At 34.9% G+C, this 17,441-nt stretch overlaps 9 protein-coding genes across 9 annotated transcripts; 1 reads left to right on the forward strand and 8 right to left on the reverse strand.

Annotated features, from left to right (window-relative positions):
- Positions 1–1,190: 1,190 nt before the first annotated feature.
- Positions 1,191–2,006, reverse strand: RO3G_01545 (uncharacterized protein; the record flags this gene model as incomplete). Its single annotated transcript, XM_067656136.1, has 3 exons — positions 1,191–1,414; positions 1,585–1,908; positions 1,940–2,006. 3 exons carry the CDS (start codon positions 2,004–2,006, stop codon positions 1,191–1,193), a joined length of 615 nt encoding a protein of 204 aa, XP_067512237.1.
- A 532-nt stretch (positions 2,007–2,538) lies between these two features.
- Positions 2,539–3,529, reverse strand: RO3G_01546 (uncharacterized protein; the record flags this gene model as incomplete). Its single annotated transcript, XM_067656137.1, has 5 exons — positions 2,539–2,558; positions 2,845–2,949; positions 3,093–3,114; positions 3,373–3,386; positions 3,505–3,529. The coding sequence occupies 5 exons, from the start codon at positions 3,527–3,529 to the stop codon at positions 2,539–2,541; spliced, it is 186 nt and encodes a 61-aa protein (XP_067512238.1).
- Positions 3,530–4,959: 1,430 nt separating this feature from the next.
- On the reverse strand, positions 4,960–5,940 carry RO3G_01547 (uncharacterized protein; the record flags this gene model as incomplete). The annotated part of the gene is made up of 2 exons (XM_067656138.1): positions 4,960–5,624; positions 5,769–5,940. 2 exons carry the CDS (start codon positions 5,938–5,940, stop codon positions 4,960–4,962), a joined length of 837 nt encoding a protein of 278 aa, XP_067512239.1.
- A 1,424-nt stretch (positions 5,941–7,364) lies between these two features.
- On the reverse strand, positions 7,365–7,817 carry RO3G_01548 (uncharacterized protein; the record flags this gene model as incomplete). The annotated part of the gene is made up of 2 exons (XM_067656139.1): positions 7,365–7,397; positions 7,446–7,817. The coding sequence occupies 2 exons, from the start codon at positions 7,815–7,817 to the stop codon at positions 7,365–7,367; spliced, it is 405 nt and encodes a 134-aa protein (XP_067512240.1).
- Positions 7,818–8,149: 332 nt separating this feature from the next.
- RO3G_01549 (uncharacterized protein) lies at positions 8,150–9,225 on the reverse strand (the record flags this gene model as incomplete). Its single annotated transcript, XM_067656140.1, has 2 exons — positions 8,150–9,012; positions 9,072–9,225. 2 exons carry the CDS (start codon positions 9,223–9,225, stop codon positions 8,150–8,152), a joined length of 1,017 nt encoding a protein of 338 aa, XP_067512241.1.
- A 319-nt stretch (positions 9,226–9,544) lies between these two features.
- RO3G_01550 (uncharacterized protein) lies at positions 9,545–10,436 on the reverse strand (the record flags this gene model as incomplete). Its single annotated transcript, XM_067656141.1, has 6 exons — positions 9,545–9,571; positions 9,612–9,753; positions 9,809–9,918; positions 9,967–10,060; positions 10,111–10,132; positions 10,190–10,436. 6 exons carry the CDS (start codon positions 10,434–10,436, stop codon positions 9,545–9,547), a joined length of 642 nt encoding a protein of 213 aa, XP_067512242.1.
- A 994-nt stretch (positions 10,437–11,430) lies between these two features.
- RO3G_01551 (uncharacterized protein) lies at positions 11,431–11,712 on the reverse strand (the record flags this gene model as incomplete). Its single annotated transcript, XM_067656142.1, has 1 exon — positions 11,431–11,712. One exon carries the CDS (start codon positions 11,710–11,712, stop codon positions 11,431–11,433), a length of 282 nt encoding a protein of 93 aa, XP_067512243.1.
- A 39-nt stretch (positions 11,713–11,751) lies between these two features.
- Positions 11,752–12,000, reverse strand: RO3G_01552 (uncharacterized protein; the record flags this gene model as incomplete). The annotated part of the gene is made up of 2 exons (XM_067656143.1): positions 11,752–11,817; positions 11,872–12,000. The coding sequence occupies 2 exons, from the start codon at positions 11,998–12,000 to the stop codon at positions 11,752–11,754; spliced, it is 195 nt and encodes a 64-aa protein (XP_067512244.1).
- A 2,485-nt stretch (positions 12,001–14,485) lies between these two features.
- On the forward strand, positions 14,486–15,540 carry RO3G_01553 (uncharacterized protein; the record flags this gene model as incomplete). The annotated part of the gene is made up of 2 exons (XM_067656144.1): positions 14,486–15,423; positions 15,525–15,540. 2 exons carry the CDS (start codon positions 14,486–14,488, stop codon positions 15,538–15,540), a joined length of 954 nt encoding a protein of 317 aa, XP_067512245.1.
- Positions 15,541–17,441: the final 1,901 nt, after the last annotated feature.

A 17,441-nucleotide genomic window follows, 5' to 3' on the forward strand; every position in this document is an offset into this window, starting at 1 on the left:
AGGTAATATGTATATATGCGTGAACTACTGCTTGTTGACAAAGATCCCTCATTCTTTTTTTTTCTATCTTTAGATACGCTATCTTGTGGATATGATCTTGATTTTCGGCTGATTATAATGTTATGTGATCTACGTTCTTGAATCTTTTTTTTTTTTTTTTTTTTTTTTTACTCATCTACTGTGGAAACGTGGTTGGTTGGATAATTCGAGCTATTATTTGGGCAGCAAAATGGTGCAGACTGAAGAAAGAGACGTTGGATTCAAATCTACCCCTTCCTTCTTTTTCACAATATTATTTGGTCAATTTTTTTTTCCTGTTGTATAACCACCTGTCTTCTTGTTTTGCCATGATCTTCTGTTGACGAATATCAGTTGAATTTTTATAAAGAATACACAAAGCAGTCTCCTGTATTGTTGGCCGAGCAAATACGATAATGATGAAACAGTTCAATTGTTTTTGTACATATTGATCGGGTGGTGAGATAATTGGCGTATAAATAAACGTTATTATCTTTAAAATTATTAAGTGATAGGACTGAAACTCCCAGTATACGTAATATGTTGTTGATTTTTGTACTTGATGAATGTTTTAATCATGTCGTATCTTGAAAATCATGATTAAAATCTATAAGAGAAAAAAAAAATATTTACCACCAATAAATTCGTATCCAAATAGATGTATATGTTATAGAATCATCCCAACCATCTCCTCCCTTTGTTCTCATTCTGATTTGGATCTAGTAAAAGCACTTTTCTCACTACGATCACACCAAATAAATTTTTGGACAAGATATTGAAACAAAATTTTGAAAAAATATGGCATGCAAGCTCAAGACCAATTAATACATGTGAACCTAAGCTTGAAATTTCAAGTTTTGAGAAAAGAAAGGGTCAGGTGCTTATTTTAAGATTGTCTCCATAAGATATCTTTCAGTTTTCTGTTACGTCGCCTTTAGCTTTGATAACTCCTTCACATCGTCTCTTCATGCTTCGAACTAATCGGTCCGCAAACTCATCATCCATTCTTTCCCGTTCTTCTCGTAGAGCCACCTTCAATTGCTCCAAGTTTTTGACCGACGATCTTTTTCTTTCAATTCGCCTTTCAAGAGCATTCCAAACATGCTCAATGGGGCTCAAATCAGAGCTTTGAGCAGGCCAGTACTCAAAACCTTTATTTGGTGAGTTTCCTTTCACCATCGAGCATAACCACCTGTATGACAGGAAGCTCCATCCTCTTGGAAGATAAAATACCTCTCCTGATGCAACGTGACATTTGTAAACCAAGGATGAAACCTGTTGGCCAAAATATTGATGCATGTCTCTTGGTCTACAGAACCGGTTTCAATAATTTCTAAAGGTCCAAAACCTCCTCCCCAAAAAACATCTCCAAACCATAGCACCACCATCACCCCCACTTGACTGTATATATTATATTTCTTTCATCACAATGCTCCCCTTCCTTTCTGAGTACTCCTTTAACGCGTCTAGTGCCTTCCATACAAAAGCACGATTCATCAGGCCAGACAACATTTCTCCATTGGTCTTTGGTCCAATTGAGGTGTTCCTTCGCCTGGCGAAGCCTACTTTTGCGGTGTCTTGCAGTCAATCTAGGCTTGTGAGCTGCTCTGTACGATTTGAAGGCAAGTTGATCGACATATGATCGAAGAGTTTCTATACAGACAAAAACATCTAGTTTTGCTGATTCCATATTTATTTCATCATAAAAGTCAACAGGATCCTTTCTGATTATCCTCTTCAAGTGCCCTTCAGTTCTTTCGTTTATTTTTAATGGACAACCTGTTTGCTTGTAAGACAGAGGGCTGACATAGTTATCAATCTTGGCTTTTATACCTCGCATAATAAACTTGTTCAATCCAACAAGTTTTGCAATCTCTCTAATCATGTGTTCTAAGAAGATAAAAAACTCCCCACACTTTACTTTCTTTTGTTTCATCTTCAGACATAACTAAAAGTCGGGTGCAGTCTTTGGAGATTTGAACAGACATGTTTTTTAATGTGTTGATGGATGAGAAAGAGACAACTTTATTTTGTTATGAGCATAAAATTTTCCTTAATAAATTTCTTTGTCCCATAATTTATTTGGGGTAACTGTATTTTAACAAAACTGGCTACCAGGCGGCAAACAAGAACCCTGTCCAAGGCATCCTACCCAAATACTCACAAAACAACATGCAATAAGATGTCTCGATATGCACCATCGCTTACAAATGCCAGAAACAGTCCAAGGTCTTCTATCGTTCCTTCTCAATAGATTACCAAGCAGAGTACCATGTTCATCTCACTCCGCCTCTCCATGGTTTATTCGTTGGCCGGTCATCTGTACATGTTTATTATTTCTAGTTTGAAAAGTTATATCTTCATTTCTTTGTCTTGATACAGAATAATCATGGTTTTTTACTATTTGGATTTTGGATCGGGATTGATGACTTAATGTTTGTTTAGGTATTCTATATTTTGACAATCTATTAACATGTGTTTCTGTTGAGTCCTTTCAATATATAACTTTTATTTCTTTACTCATAGTGCTATTGCTGAAACTATTAATCAAAATGATATTATGACCCAAAAACATTGTTAGAATCAATTCTATGAACAAAGGAACAAAAACTAAATACAGAACCAATGGAAACACAACATGATAGGTCTTCTGCGAAGTCTCGATTACTATGCATCTCAATACAAGCAAATTATGATTAAGCCTCCTTAAAATAAACACATTTTAATAAAAAACATCTTGCTTCTACCTAAAAGTTCTATTGCTTCCGATTTATTTGGTTGTCACTAACTTGGAAAAATCACAACATTATATAAACCCCCATTTACTTCCTTCTTTCTCTTGCTTTATCAACCCTATTCTGTTCCAAATACACGGTATCAAGAATCTGTGAGAGGCGTCGGCTTCAGAAGGCTGCTGAAGAAGCATGAATTCTTGGTGTATTTGATTCATGAGTTTTGAACAAGTCAATGCTGCCCTTCTTGCGAAAATCATAGTCTGACAACCTTCAAGAGAATACCAAACCCACGTCCATATCCAAGACGAAACAATCCTGAAGTTATTTGCTATGGTTTACTTAGGTAATCAAATACTCTGATCTGTGATTATCAAAATTGTCCGTTGACTTGTTTTTTTGTCCCTTAGATGTACAAATTGAAATTGCAAAGTGACCGTGCAAAATATTTCAGGTGTTGAAGAGCTTCGCGGACATTTATGGAGTTGGGGTTTGGCAGCATGCCTAAATATGATTCATATTATTCGTAACCTTCGCTTGAATGGTCATATACCAGAAAGGTTTCAGCGTGCTAGGGTTGAAAGAAGAAGATCTGAAGAGAATGAAGAAAGTCGAGTTTTACCGAGAATTCTATAGCTATCCAACACAGTTGTCTTTGTGTTATCCTAGATGAACTTTGGTAAGCTAGAACTTAAATAATTTGGTACTTTGTTTATTAACGTTCGGTTGTTGCACCTTTTATCATTTAATTTACTTTTCTTGTTATTGGCAAGATTCATATTGATATATTGTCTATTTCCTAGCTATTAATTGTTTTTCTTTTGTTACATGTACTTATTATTGCTATTATTCTTATTCTATCTTTTGCACCAATTTTTCTTCTATTTTTGCTCAAAGTTTTTTCCTACTTCTACACTAAATTTATTTTTACTTCTCCATCATTTTATTTTATTTTATTTGCACAATTTTTTTTTCTCAAAAGTATATCAATAATTTTGGAATAAAGTGTATAGCGCACCATTATCTGCTTCAATTTGTCAATTTTCAATAAAAAAAACCTGGTCATCCCGGTATATTTTTTGGGATGCTAAAGGAGTATAGTCATATATAATACAATAAAAGCCCTTTTAATAAAAAATAAAAACAATAGTTAATATTATAGGAAAACTGGTGCTTGACTTTAAGCATGTTTTATAATAGTAAAAGTGATTTAGGAAAAAGTTTTTTTAAAAAAAAAGGTCAAGAAACAACATGTGCACTTTTTGAGGATGGTCTTTGTTTCAGTTTTAAGTTAAAATAAAAATTATTCTAATTGAAATCAGGTATTTATATCTTATTGAGTGAATGGCTTGATATCTTCTAATCTTCAGGTACTTTAGCAAGTGTCATCTCTAATTATGATTATGAAAACTTTTCATTTGTACTTTTGTATGTTTGTCATAGATTATCTTTTATTCTAGGAATCCATCACTAATTTGGATAACTTTATTTTACGCGTTATTTCAATTATGTGAAAGATTAGCAATACTACTGACATTGGATTGGATTTCTGACAGTAGGAAAATATTTTGTTATTTAGTTGATACTTGTTCTTATCAAAGAACTCTCATTAATACAAAACATATTCTAAAAGAACATGTTTAACTGGAATTGATTGTATGATCTTATTTAAATAAACTTGCACTTTATTTTAATTATGATCTTGCATCAAGACTTGTATTTACCAATGTCAACATCAACCAGTTACTACTCTACAATAAATATCATCAGACTCTATTCACTATAGCGCCCTGAAGGTAATATTATAGTGTTCTTTCAACTTACCAACAAACGACGTTAATCAGTATTGTTTGCGCTATTTCGATTGGTTTTGATGCAGCAGATGACTATACAATCACTCTTTGTAAGCATAATTTTATAAAGCAAACCTAATAAACTTGAGAATGATTGAAAATCCTTAGGGATACTTATTCTGTATATTTTTATTATGAATAAATATGTAGAACAAACAACTATACGTGGGCGTATTTTGTGAGATGTTTCATATCCTTATAAGGTTAAGAGCGGCAATTTTTATCAGATCTTTTGTGTAGTAAAAATTATCAGATTATCTATTTTGCATCTGATAATGAGGACTTTTAATTTATTTTTGTTTTTAATGAAAAATCTGATAATGAAAGAAATGGGGATAAAATGCAATATAATGATATTAATGTGAATCTAGTAAGTTTAATTTTCGTACAAAGTCCGGCTTCTTTTGTCTCCATTCTTGTTCTGAGTCTTGAATACAACGTATGACATCTTCTTCACCAAGTAAGCAACCACTGCCCACCACAAACGACTTTGCAAAAGTATATTTCCAAATAACTTGAGCATCTATGCCTGCGCCCTCCAGCATATGTTGAAGGCGTGACAGTCTATTACGGCATTCGTGTGTATGCGAGTGAATATAATCCAATAAATTTTGCGGTAGTTCGTGATCTTGCTGCACAATATAATCCAAAACAGGCTCTGAGAGTGGGTCGTATTTGAAATAGCCTTGCTTAGCCAGCATTTGATCTAATCTGATAAAATCGTTTTTGTAAATCTGAGTTGTCGGGATAGAAGGCTTTAGGCCTGAAATGACCCAATCCAATGTCACACGAACCCACTTGACTTCTAAAGAGGGTGCAGCAGGAATAGGGGAAAGTGCAGCTGGGGACATGGGGTAGCCGTAATATGAGGTAGGCAAAGATTTGATTGGTTTACTTTCTTGTTTGATCAACGTTGAATTAGGAGGGTGCTTATACCCCATAGACAGAATGAGCCCCTTGTCTCCGATGTAACGTCTTGGCTTATTTGTAGTGTTCCAAGAAGGTAATTCATATACTTTCTCTATTAAAGAATTATATGTGTGATGATACAAAAACAGGGCTCGCTCTTGAGGATCTAAACACTCCAAAGGCAATTGAGTAGATGATGCGTTCCAAGCTGAAAAGTGAATCTTTAGGAGTCTATGATAGGCAAACCGCTTTTTACTGTTTGTAAGTGATAGTGTGGCACTCGTTTCTGGTACAAACTCAATAACACGATTTTCTGCATCGTAATGACTTGCTATGAGTTTCATTGAGATGTCTTTACTTTCATCCAATTTCAGCACAACAGATTGATTTAAAGTCTTGATTTGATGATAAATGTGGTATTCACCCATGATTTGGAACTGTTTACATGTAGTTCTGATACTATAGACTTCATCATAAGTCAAGAATGAAAATATGTTATAAATTATTTCAGAAGGAAGCAGGTTGAGCATTTCTTGTGTATTTAGAAAAGAAAGAGAAAGAGCGGAAAAGTAAAAAAGGAGTAAGAAAACATGATTATTGTGGGAATAATTATTCTATTTTTGCTCGGCTGAATTTTTTATTTTACATGTTGAGTTTTGCATTTTGCACATTTGTCCAATCAATTTTGCGTACATCGATTGTTCACCTTGCACATAATTTCAAGGTGCGTAGTGACATTGAGTAGTCCTTTTGTCATATCTGTAAGAAATATAAACAGAAATAGATTATTTATTTCACTGTAGAATAAGCTGAAATTAAATTAGTCTAGTATATATAATAGTCACATCGAGCTTTCATGGTTGTCAATCTCTGTAATATTATCAGTAATGAAGTTTAGTTAATAAACATATAATGCAAAGAGTAAAGACAAAAAAAAAGCTAAATGAAACTCCTTGATATTCTTTTATGATTATAGACTTGTTGTCAGTTAAATTAAACTTCTACTGTCTACTGAATAGAGAGGCATATTGTACTTCTGTACCTAAATTTAAAGCAATTTTATGATAAAAAATGGAAGTATCGAGACAATTTCGCAACAGCAAATTACTTTGTGAGCGACTGGACTAACATTTAAATAAACTTAATTAAATTATACTTGTGTAAGACTGCGACATATGTATGAATACTTTGCCAGTTAATATTCAATAGATTACCTTCACTTTTTCGTAAGCTTGATCTAGTATTCTCATCATAATGTCTAAACCGACAATAACTGTGCTGGACCAGTAACAATGAATGAAATAGAAAAAAATCAAGAGTTTGCTTATTTATTAGAATTTCTATACTGAAGAAATGACAATTTGCAGCTTAGTGGAGAGAACATGAGACGACGATTGCATCAAATCTCTCTTTAAACTTAACAACTTTAGAGTACAACTGCCTAAACACTATAGCATTAACCTCAGCAGAGATAACTTTTTATTTCTTTTTCTCCCATCCTGGTATGTGTTGTCTTCTCATATAAATTTAATTTCTTGTAGACAAAACAACTACCCAATGTTACTATGCACCTTGAAATGCTTATGTTCTAGATGAACAATCAGTATACGCAAAATCGATTGGACAAATGTGTAAAGTATAAACTTTTGTGCGTAAGTTCATTAGAAAAAACCAATATGTATAATCTTAGTTTATTGGTCACACTTTCCATTAGGTGGTCCATTTAACCAACGTTCAAACACTTTGCTGCAATCAAACTGTTTCTTTCCCAGTTTCTCATTCACTACGTTATGTCTTCTACATAACCATTGGCTTAAAGTTTCTCTATTTTTAACGTCTATTGGATCTGTTTTCATATCTTCTTGAAAATCATTCTATCATTTTTCTAAGTAAAAAAAAGCCAAACAAATAAAGTTTTTTATATATTTTTTACCTTGCAGAACCAACAAGGATAATTCTCTGAAAAGGAGGTAAAAAAGTTTTTCATACTTTCTTTTTGACCTGGACTGGGTCTTTCTGGGTAATAAGCTGCCATGGTATGTAACAAAGTCCAAGTGTGTCTACCCAGGGTTTCTACATCAGCAGGACAATTGTCACGTTTCCAATCCTCATTACTTTGTTGAGGTTTTTCTACAGACTCTTGCTTTTGACTGTTTTCCTCGGTTGTTGCTGTAGGCTTTTTTGTCTTTGCCTTTTCTAATTTTGTCCATGTCTTAAAATCAACACAAGCTCGACAGGGCTTTCCGTCCTTCATAGGAATTGCTTTTCCTGTTTCAGGATCTGTTTGTACTGATTCGCTGGCCATGATCTTTAAATTAGAGAGAAATGTCAAAAAAATTGCGTAGTTAATTTTCTATTGAGCGGATAAAATTATTATTAATTCTCGGTTATTATTCTGTTCCGGCAAAGTGTGATGGTGTATATCATGAATCAAACATTTTTTTTTTAAAAAAAGAAAAAAAGCCTTGATAAGAAAAGAAACTTTTTTTTGTAACAAATATGCATGTTTATTTACACAGATTTTTTACACAGAGTGACTGTACCGTGATCTTGAACCTTTCAAGGGACTTATATAGAATAAACCATGTTTTTATATGTACATAGTAACTCCTTATTCCTCATAAAGAGTGAAGATGATTAATCTCGAGTTGAAACAGAAGGCTGCTTCAAATTTTGCAAAGTTCGATAGTTTCTTTCCATTGCCTGTCGAATAAATTCAGCAGCGGTAATTGGCTCTGTATACCGAGTACGGCCTTGGATGATAGCCGATTTATTGGCTTGATTGAAGTAAGCAATAGAGTATCGAGGACCCTGATACTCGCCCACTTTAGGGGCCCATACACGATGAAAGTTGCTCTTGAATTGATCATCGGACCACCGCATCAACATATCACCCACGTTACAGACAATCTCGCCTTCCTTAGGACTCACAGGTGTCCAGAGATCGCCATGACCAAACTCGGTAGATACCTCTCGCCCAGGGCAGACCTCAAGACCATCCTCACCCTGTTGTTGAAAAAGTAAGGTTAAGGTATCAAAGTCAGTATGGGCACCTGCACGCCAGTACTCGGGAGGGAAGTTCTGCCCAGTGATATCGTGATAGTGAAGACATCGCAAGGTGTTGAGACAATCGGGCTCGTTTGTTTGGTGAGAGCGATTAAAGAAGTCTTCCTGATACCCAAGGCCAAGAGCAAGGCATTTCAAGAGCTTTTTTGAGACATTGTCACACTGATGCATGAACCTTTCGGCCGTCTCTCGAAAGTTAGAAGCATCTTCTGTGGTCGGCCAAAGATCTTCAATACCATGGAAACCGAGTTGAATGGATTCTTTGAGATCAGCAACACCTGTAGAAGGCCTAATTTGGGCCATCTTTTCCCAGCCTGCATTCCTTTTGATATCCATTGAATACTTGCTCTTGATAGAATCCTCCAAACTAAAAAAATTACGACTGGCTTGAAACATGTCTCGTATATCTTGAATGGGTATTTCGTGATTTATAACTGCAAAATATATATCAATTTATTTGTTGAAATGTTGTAGTATCCCTTTTAAATATTACCATAAAAGAAACCTTGAGATGTAGCTGCTTTCATGAGTGTCTTGGTAATCTCTTGTTGCTGATTATCAAAATCAGACAAGTCAACACGAATGAAATCTCTTTGAGAGGTTGGTATGCTTGCAGAGGCAGCAGCAGCTTGAATGATTGTGGTCATTGAACAAAATAAAGAAAATAAACTTATCTGTATCGCTTTCCTCCTATATATGCATTTGTATAGGCTTTATTTTCACATGGTATCTAATCAGTCTTTATTAAAATGTATGAGTGTGTGAGTGAGTGAAAAGCGAGATAACAAGTTCCTTTATCAGTATGATTAAGTCGATATTGTATCACAAAATATACTAGTATAATTTTCTTTATCTGTGAAGTGAATATACATAAAAGCTTTTATTTGCAGCGTGTTTTTATATGGAGTGGCTGTTGGCCATTGTACAAACATAGAGATTAAAATTCGTCATGAATGACTGAGTCATTCATGCATTTAAAACGGGATTCTCTATCTTTGATATAATCCAAATGACCATCCTTCATCATTTTTACATAGTATTGTTCATCTCGAAAGGAAGCAAAGGCGCACCAAAAGGCAAAATCGCATTCATCTTTCAAGACACTACCTTCAACCACTGGTACTCGACGATTTGGAATATTGGCACCTAATTTTGCAGATTGAATCACATCGTCCCTATAGATGTAATGTTAGAAATATGTGTTGCAGAGCATGTCTAGTTCAATTTTACATTCGAATTGTGATCTGTTCTCGACCACTTTTATTGATATCAGGAATTGAAGTTCCCCATACGATACGAGCAACACCACGATAAACACTTTGAGAAGCACACATCGGGCACTAACAGGTTGTGAGCTTTAATCTCCTTTTTTCATCAAAAAGACTTACTGGTTCTCCTGTTGTATAAAGTGTTTGATGAGACCAATCTAAACCTGGATCTGTCATGTCATTCCCTGTTGGAGAAGGGTACATTTCTGTACAACTATTCAAATTAATAAGTTCAAAGCTCTACAAAACAAAGCTTCAACTTACTTCCAAAAGGCAGATGTTTCTCCTATAATAAGATCTAAGTATATAAAATTCAGGACATATTCTATTTTTGAGTTCTTACCATGAAGTAACTTGTTCTTAGTATTGGAATTTGCACCATAACATGATATCTCATTTTTGGTATGATCCACAATCAAAGCACCGAATGGAAATTTAGGATTATGAATTAAAGCATAATCTAAAGCTATTTTCATGTAACATTCATCAATGGCTATCATGTTGGATAAATTTTGACATGGCTGCATTATAGTAGCAGTAGCAGTATTGATAAAGTGCAAAAATCCGATAGCAAAGGAAGCAATATTCATGTAGAATAATTTTTTGTATATATAACAGGGAAAAAGAAAAGAAGTATAAAAAAAAGCATATCTATACTTTTTCCAGAAATAATATACTCATGCATTGGGTTACAAACTGCTCATTTCCTAATGAAATATTTGTGGAACCAAGAGGCAACTTTTTTCCAATTGTCGATTGTATTACGCTTGATCAATAACTCTGTTGGCGAAAATAAGACTGAAAATATAGTACATACTCTCTGAGTCGCGCTGCATTTTTCTTATATATATGCTAAAAACAATATTTCCCTTTTCCTCTTATATCATTCTAAGCTAAGTAATTATGATAAAATAAATTCAATTCTTTTTTTTTTCTTTTTTTTTAATTCAATAGAGGGGTGGAGAATAGTTAGAGAGAAAACAGATTCAATCTTTATATGGTATTTAATATGTTGGAGAATGGGTGCCTGTTTGCAATGGCCGTGGTATACATATTACAGAATTTGCCGTCCTCGGACATCCATTCATATTCATCGACACAGTCAGGAGAAGGGGGACGAGATTCACCAGGAGAACATGGAGAAGTACTTGCAGATAGCGAAACAAACAATGCGGGAGGATTGTGGTAAGTTGGTCTTGTGGCTTTTGCCAATCGGCTACCCGCTACCCACGTATCTTGACGGTTGATTGACCTTCCAATGGTACAGCTACAATCATCAATACAATCAATTGATTTTCGGATCGTGGTCGCATTTCGTTCAAATCAAAGATCATCATGAAGATCAAGGTCAATGATTTCTTAAAGTCGTGGAAGGAGGCCAAATTTTGTGGGAAATGAATGATGCCTTGATAGATAGCGGTATGGAGCCCAAGTTCAGTCAGATGAACAGTTCCAAGGTGTGCATGACGGCCATTTGCCTACAAAAACCATAAGGAGGGGCCAGCTGTCTTGTCATTCAGGAGATATTGAATGAAGCCGTCCAGGTTGTCCTTGGCTTTTCTGAAGAGCTTGGTCAAATCATCATTAACCTTCGAGAAAGATTCGATGTCTGAGGGTAAACTTGGTTTCAACGCGATGCCAATCTTGTTCTTCACAACGCAAAAAGGCTTGAGTAGACTTGGGATTGACCAGATCCAAAATCGAAGATAAACCACGCTTCATCCAATATCGCTGCATGCCAGTCAACTCCATGCCACTCTTCGTAGAGTTGAAGATGTGAAGGGCCTTATGCTTGATTCTTGTGTCAAGAGTTGAGCCTTGGAAGTAATAGGCATTATATTCCTTTAACGTTAAATAGAAGGACATTAATTCATCAGTTGATTCATCAGCTTTCACCACCAATTCTTATTGTTGCTGGTCCTGTTGTGGTTGCCGCTGTTGCTGTTGTTGTTGTTGTTGTTGTTGTTGTTGCTGTTGTGGCACTTGTTACCGCCGTGCTTGCTATAGCTTGTCTTGTTGTGGCACTTGTTGTTGCCGAGAAGGTGATGGGTCCAGGCTCTTTTCAATTGATGATTCAATTTCCTCACCAAATTGAATGGCACCCAGTGTTGACAATCTCACACCGTTCTTGACACCAACACCAAATGCGCGCATTTTTTCTTGTAGCAACTATTGCTTTTGGGCCCAAATGGTAGTGAAGGCCACAGTAATGTTCTTGGATTTGTAGTAGGTGGCTAAATGATCAAAAAAGGTGCGCAATGGGTAACAGTCTTTTCGCTTTTTGCCAATCACAATCAAAGATTTTTGGAAAATTCCTTTGGCAGTTTTTGGATTACCATGAAGAGACTTATCTATTTTCAACAGTTCAGAAATGACCTTGTCAAGGTCAGCCTAATGCTCTACAGGAAGTACCCAAAAAAGATCCAACACTTTGTATATTTGACAATCATCTTTTGGCAGCCGGAATCCGACTTTTATGCCATGAGGAATGGAATTCATGAGTAAAGCAAGCCAGAGTTATAATAACAATAAAAAAAAGAGGGAGTGATGTAGTCGAAGGTTCTTAGTTACGGAAAAAATAAAAATAAAATCAATAAGATTGAACAAGACTGAAAAAAAAGGGATTATTTTATAAAAACTGAATAAAGAATTAGATATTTTTAATAAAATCAGCAAAGATTTATACCTTCAGGCATGATATTCTACCATTGCCTTTTCGTATGACCATATACTTCATTACCATATCAAGTAAAACGCGAATTTTACTGTCTTTTTTTTTTTTAGACGAAATCAAGGTCAAATTGATGATTAGACCTGAAGAACAAAACAGAAAAGGTTATTATCCCCATCCTTCATTTTTTGTTATTATTTCTTTTAGTACATGATTTATTTTCCCTCACTTCTTTATCTTTTGTTTTGACCGAGCTTATATTCGATTAATCTTTAAAACTTTTCGTTTATTTCGCTCTTATATATCTTTGAAATACGCTAGTGTCGTATATTCATTCCAAAGCAGTAGAATTGCAGTTTTATTATTTTTATTATACTTTTGCTTTACTTTCGCTTTGACATTACTAATCAATTTAAATAACTTCATCCACTACAGTTACAAGTAACTTCAATCTCACAGGAGAGAATCAAATGGTAGGAAGAAGGATGCAATGGACTGTTTCTTCAAGCCAGAGAGAAAAGAAAGAAGGAACCAAACAGGAACCAAGAAACCTGGATAGACAACTAAAAAAAGGACAAGGGAGGTTGAAGTTAAAGGCTTGAAGGTATGAAATGCAAATGGAGCGTACAATGATTTATTAGCAAGAATAAGACAAAAATAAGTAAAGATATGGATAAACGAACAGTCTAAAGGTTCCTAATAGGACCGAAAAGAAAAAAAAAAAATAGGACAGAAGGGAGTACGAAAGAGCTTGTGAAGAACTCACCGTTTGGGATCACTATTTAATTCACTTGCATTACTTTTAATCCTTATACTCCTTGATGGGTTTTAATAAAAATTGTTTTTGATGTATCCATCATTCATAACTCGATATGAAAACAGTAGTAATAAGCTACAAGTAAAATATATCCAATAGCTAGGCTATAGGTTAGTTCGGATAAACTTCATTAGAATTAAATTACATTAAATCCAGAAACTATATAACAGCCAATCACGTAGAATTATTTTATGGATAAACTTATGATTACAAATACAACGATAGAAGAACACGTAACTCCTATCTATTTGCCATCAGTTATATCATACTCATTAATTATTAATCTATGACATGAAATATTACTCGCGTATGAAAAGTATAAACAGAGTATCATTTTCTTATTAAATAAAACAATCTCTTTATCGAGTCCCGTCCCTCTCTTATTCCTTTTATTCTATTGGATCGATCAGTTTTTATCCATAAAAAGAAAGATCCCAGATCGTCCACTAAAATATTTGGGAATTTATGTCCCACATTTCTCCGTGCCTAAACATTTTTACCCTTGATTCCATCAAATGCTTTTTAGTTCCTATTTCTCTAAAGCCTAACCCGGACGAAATAGGTGCACAATAAGGCACCAGACGTTCAATTAGTTTTTAACTTATTTGTAAATAAAACCCTATATCATGCACCCATCAGTTTTTGTATGAAGGTCTTGTTCTGGCACCAATACTAAATAAGTACTATTACAATTTAAAAATAAATTATAACAATAGAATAATTATTAAGGTGTTGAATTATGAGGTTTATATTTTGTGAATTCGTTCAGGTAACACTGTGGCTCTCGCTGCTGTTTCGTTTGACCAGAAATGTGAACGCAATTTACATCATATTACCTCGGATTCTAAGATCTATTGTTATATTTCAAGGCGTAATTTGTACCAATCTCTCTCTCATTATTACAGAATGAAAAAGTTCAAGAATCTTATCGATTACTTAACTTGTTTGTTAGTTTTATTAAATGGAATGTATTAACATGCATAAATGACATTTGAAGAAGCGAAGTAACATTAAACCCGTTGTCGGAGTAAATCTTTCTTAGTTTTAAGTTATCAAGAATAGTTTGCGAAGCCTGCTGATTTGTAATCAGATCAATATAAATACCAAGGATTTAACCTGCATCAGTAAAGATCAACATACAATCTACCAATATGGCTCCCACTATTCTTATCATCGGCGCAACCGGCAACACTGGCAAGGGCGTTGTCTATAGCCTTTCTAAATTGCTTGCATCAAAGAATAACAATTATCGAATCCTTGGTCTGACCCGCTCCTTGAATAACCTTACTTCCCAGAAGCTCGCCAGCTTACCACTTGTGGAAATGCAAGAGAAAGACTGGACCACAATCGACGCTAATTGGCTCAAGGAACAAGAAGTGGTTAAAGCGTATGTTGCACCACACAACTTGCCAGATCAATTTGTGGACGAATCTGCACTTTATGTTGCCATGCTGCAAGCTGGAGTCAAGTATTTGGTGAAACTTTCGACAAGTTCAGACCGCGTAAGCCCTTCCAGCCAAATCTACTATGGCCGTGCGCACTGGGCAATTGAGAGCCAGCTGAGTCAACCAGAGTTCAAGAGCTTACAGTGGACCTCTCTTCAGGCAAACCTTTTCACTAGCGTTTTAATCGATTCTATTGCAGGCTGGATCAAGCAGTACCAAAAGACTGGAAATCAAGAGGTATTAAAAACTGTACTGGCCGCTGATGTTCCTGTGGGGGTGATCGACCCAGAGGAAGTGGGCAAGATCGGAGCTCATTTCCTAGCCCTCGACGATCCCACTCCGCATAATCAAGCCAGATACATTCTTAGCGGACCAGAGGACGTTACTGGAAGGCGATTGGTGGAAATAGTCGAACAGTACGCTGGCGTCAAAGTGAAAGATGTAGAATATAAGGATGTAAGTTGGATCAAATACATGACTACGGCTGGTTACCCAGAAAAAAGTTTGCCGTCGCTTTTGCTTAGCTGCGAAGCTGCGTGGCAAGGTAAATCCTCACTCTCTGCAACTCCAACCAGCAAGGAAGTCATCGAACTTGCCCCACCCAAGCACACGATCGCTGATGTTTTGAAAGCTGTAATGGAAGCGTAAATGCCGATCGTTAGCAAGAACGATTTTTGCTCCTTTGCAAAGTCCTTACTGAGTGTATGACAAAACAAATTAACTATTTAAATAAACGAATATGTAGCTTGGCTTTCTTTTAATGAATTTTCCCATTTAAACTTTTTTTTTTTACACGCTGGGCTTTATGATTTCATTCTTTTTTTGTTAGACAAGTATAAATAGAGAGTGAATTCCCTTTTTTTCAATTATTCAAATACAGAGCGATTAAAAGGTGATATTTTTCATATCCCTTAGAGTTATTCTTTTCTCTGACATAAATATTAGTACTGCCACTGCTACTGGAATCGGTCAAAGAAAGCAAGCAGTCCTGGAAAATGGCGGCGACATTTGGGACATTGTTATGCTTGAAACAAATACGATGGTAGCCAATTGTACCTACAGCGATGGTAAAGCAGATAATACCACCAAATTTGTTATGTTTGAGCAAAGCTGACTTATTCTTTGTACCTCTGCTTCCCAATTCAAGAGGAAAGATGCTTTGAAATACAACGTTAGCCTCGTTCTTAACAAGTGTCTTGAGGTAGACACCAAGGCAAGACCTAATTCTCAATAGCTTCATGGCGTTGGTGAGTGGTTTAGCTGCCATAGAAATGGTTAATCTAATTTACTCTGTAATGAATAATATCAACGACTATAGAAATTGTATTGCTTGCATTCATAACTAACCCTCCAGTAATAAAAAGTATTTATCTGATGGTGCAAAGCTTTAGATTAATATCGTCCCCATCTAAGTCTTTTTTTTTTTAAAAAAAAATTTCTGAAATAGTATTGTGTACGTTATTTTTATCAAGTTTGAGGTATTTTGACTTTTATTTTTTGCTGACTTATACTTAATTATAGATGATTGTATTAACTCTACTTTTTATTGTCTCTAAGATTAGTGAAACCGTATTAAAACAGCATGCATCCATCTTTCAAATTTGAGTAATTCTGGGATCTTAAGATAGTACACTTGGTACCTACTGTAGCTCAGCTGATATGTCTGCGTTTCTCGGCTGCCTTGTATCTACTTATGGTATTAATGCCTATAACTCCCCAGGTGGTCACAATGTGTTGTTAACTTAGTTGCTTTCATAACCTTAAGGAGCATATTTTAGAAAAAAGTGCATAAACTATAAGTGTGAACGTACTTGACATCTGTTGCTTATTTAAATTGAGTCATTAAAATACGGCAAACTTAGTCAGATTTAACAGAAACCAGACCTAAACTCAAAAACATATTTTTATTTTTTGTTGATGGCAAGCATCTAATCCTTATATACAAGTAAGCCTTATTATTCATCCTTCTATCTCGTTCTGGAAGCAAAAAAAAAAAAAAAAAAAAAAAAAAAAAAAAAAAAAAAAAATGCATTTCATCTCTTATTATAAATATTAACGAATCAACTAAGCTGACACTAGATAAATCCAAATAGTGGACGTCCGTTATTCCCTATAAAAATTATATTCTGGTACGCTTCAAAGATGCCCAAAAAAGGGAATGCCTCCTTTTTATATCAGTGTCTCAGCTATTATTGCTAATAACACCTTTTAATAGTATATTCCTAATTTCAACCTAAATTTTATATTGCAAGCTAGTAATTTCATCGTAAAGTCCAAGTTTATTACTGAAAGATTTTGGGAGACCTGGCTTAAAATAGTCTCTTTCTAACTTCATTAATTAAATCAACCAAGTACAAGTAGTATATGATTTATCTTCCCTTACTTCTTTATCTTATGTTTTGACCGAGCTTAAATTCGATTAATTTTTAAAACTTTTCGTTTATTTCGCTCTTATATATTTTTGAAATACGCTATAAAATAAAAGTTCAAGAAGATTTTAACATAATATCATTTTCTATTTTGTTCTGACGGTCTCAAATAATTCTTAAGATAATTTTCTCGTCCTAGAAGGAGATGTCGTCGTTATGATAATTGTTGGTTAACCTTAATTGACAACAAACATATAGTTATATGTGAACCATTCAAGACTATTACACTTTTA

This window comes from Rhizopus delemar, genomic scaffold (genome assembly GCF_000149305.1).
Source record: "Rhizopus delemar RA 99-880 supercont3.1 genomic scaffold, whole genome shotgun sequence".
In the NCBI taxonomy this organism is placed as follows: domain Eukaryota; kingdom Fungi; phylum Mucoromycota; class Mucoromycetes; order Mucorales; family Rhizopodaceae; genus Rhizopus; species Rhizopus delemar.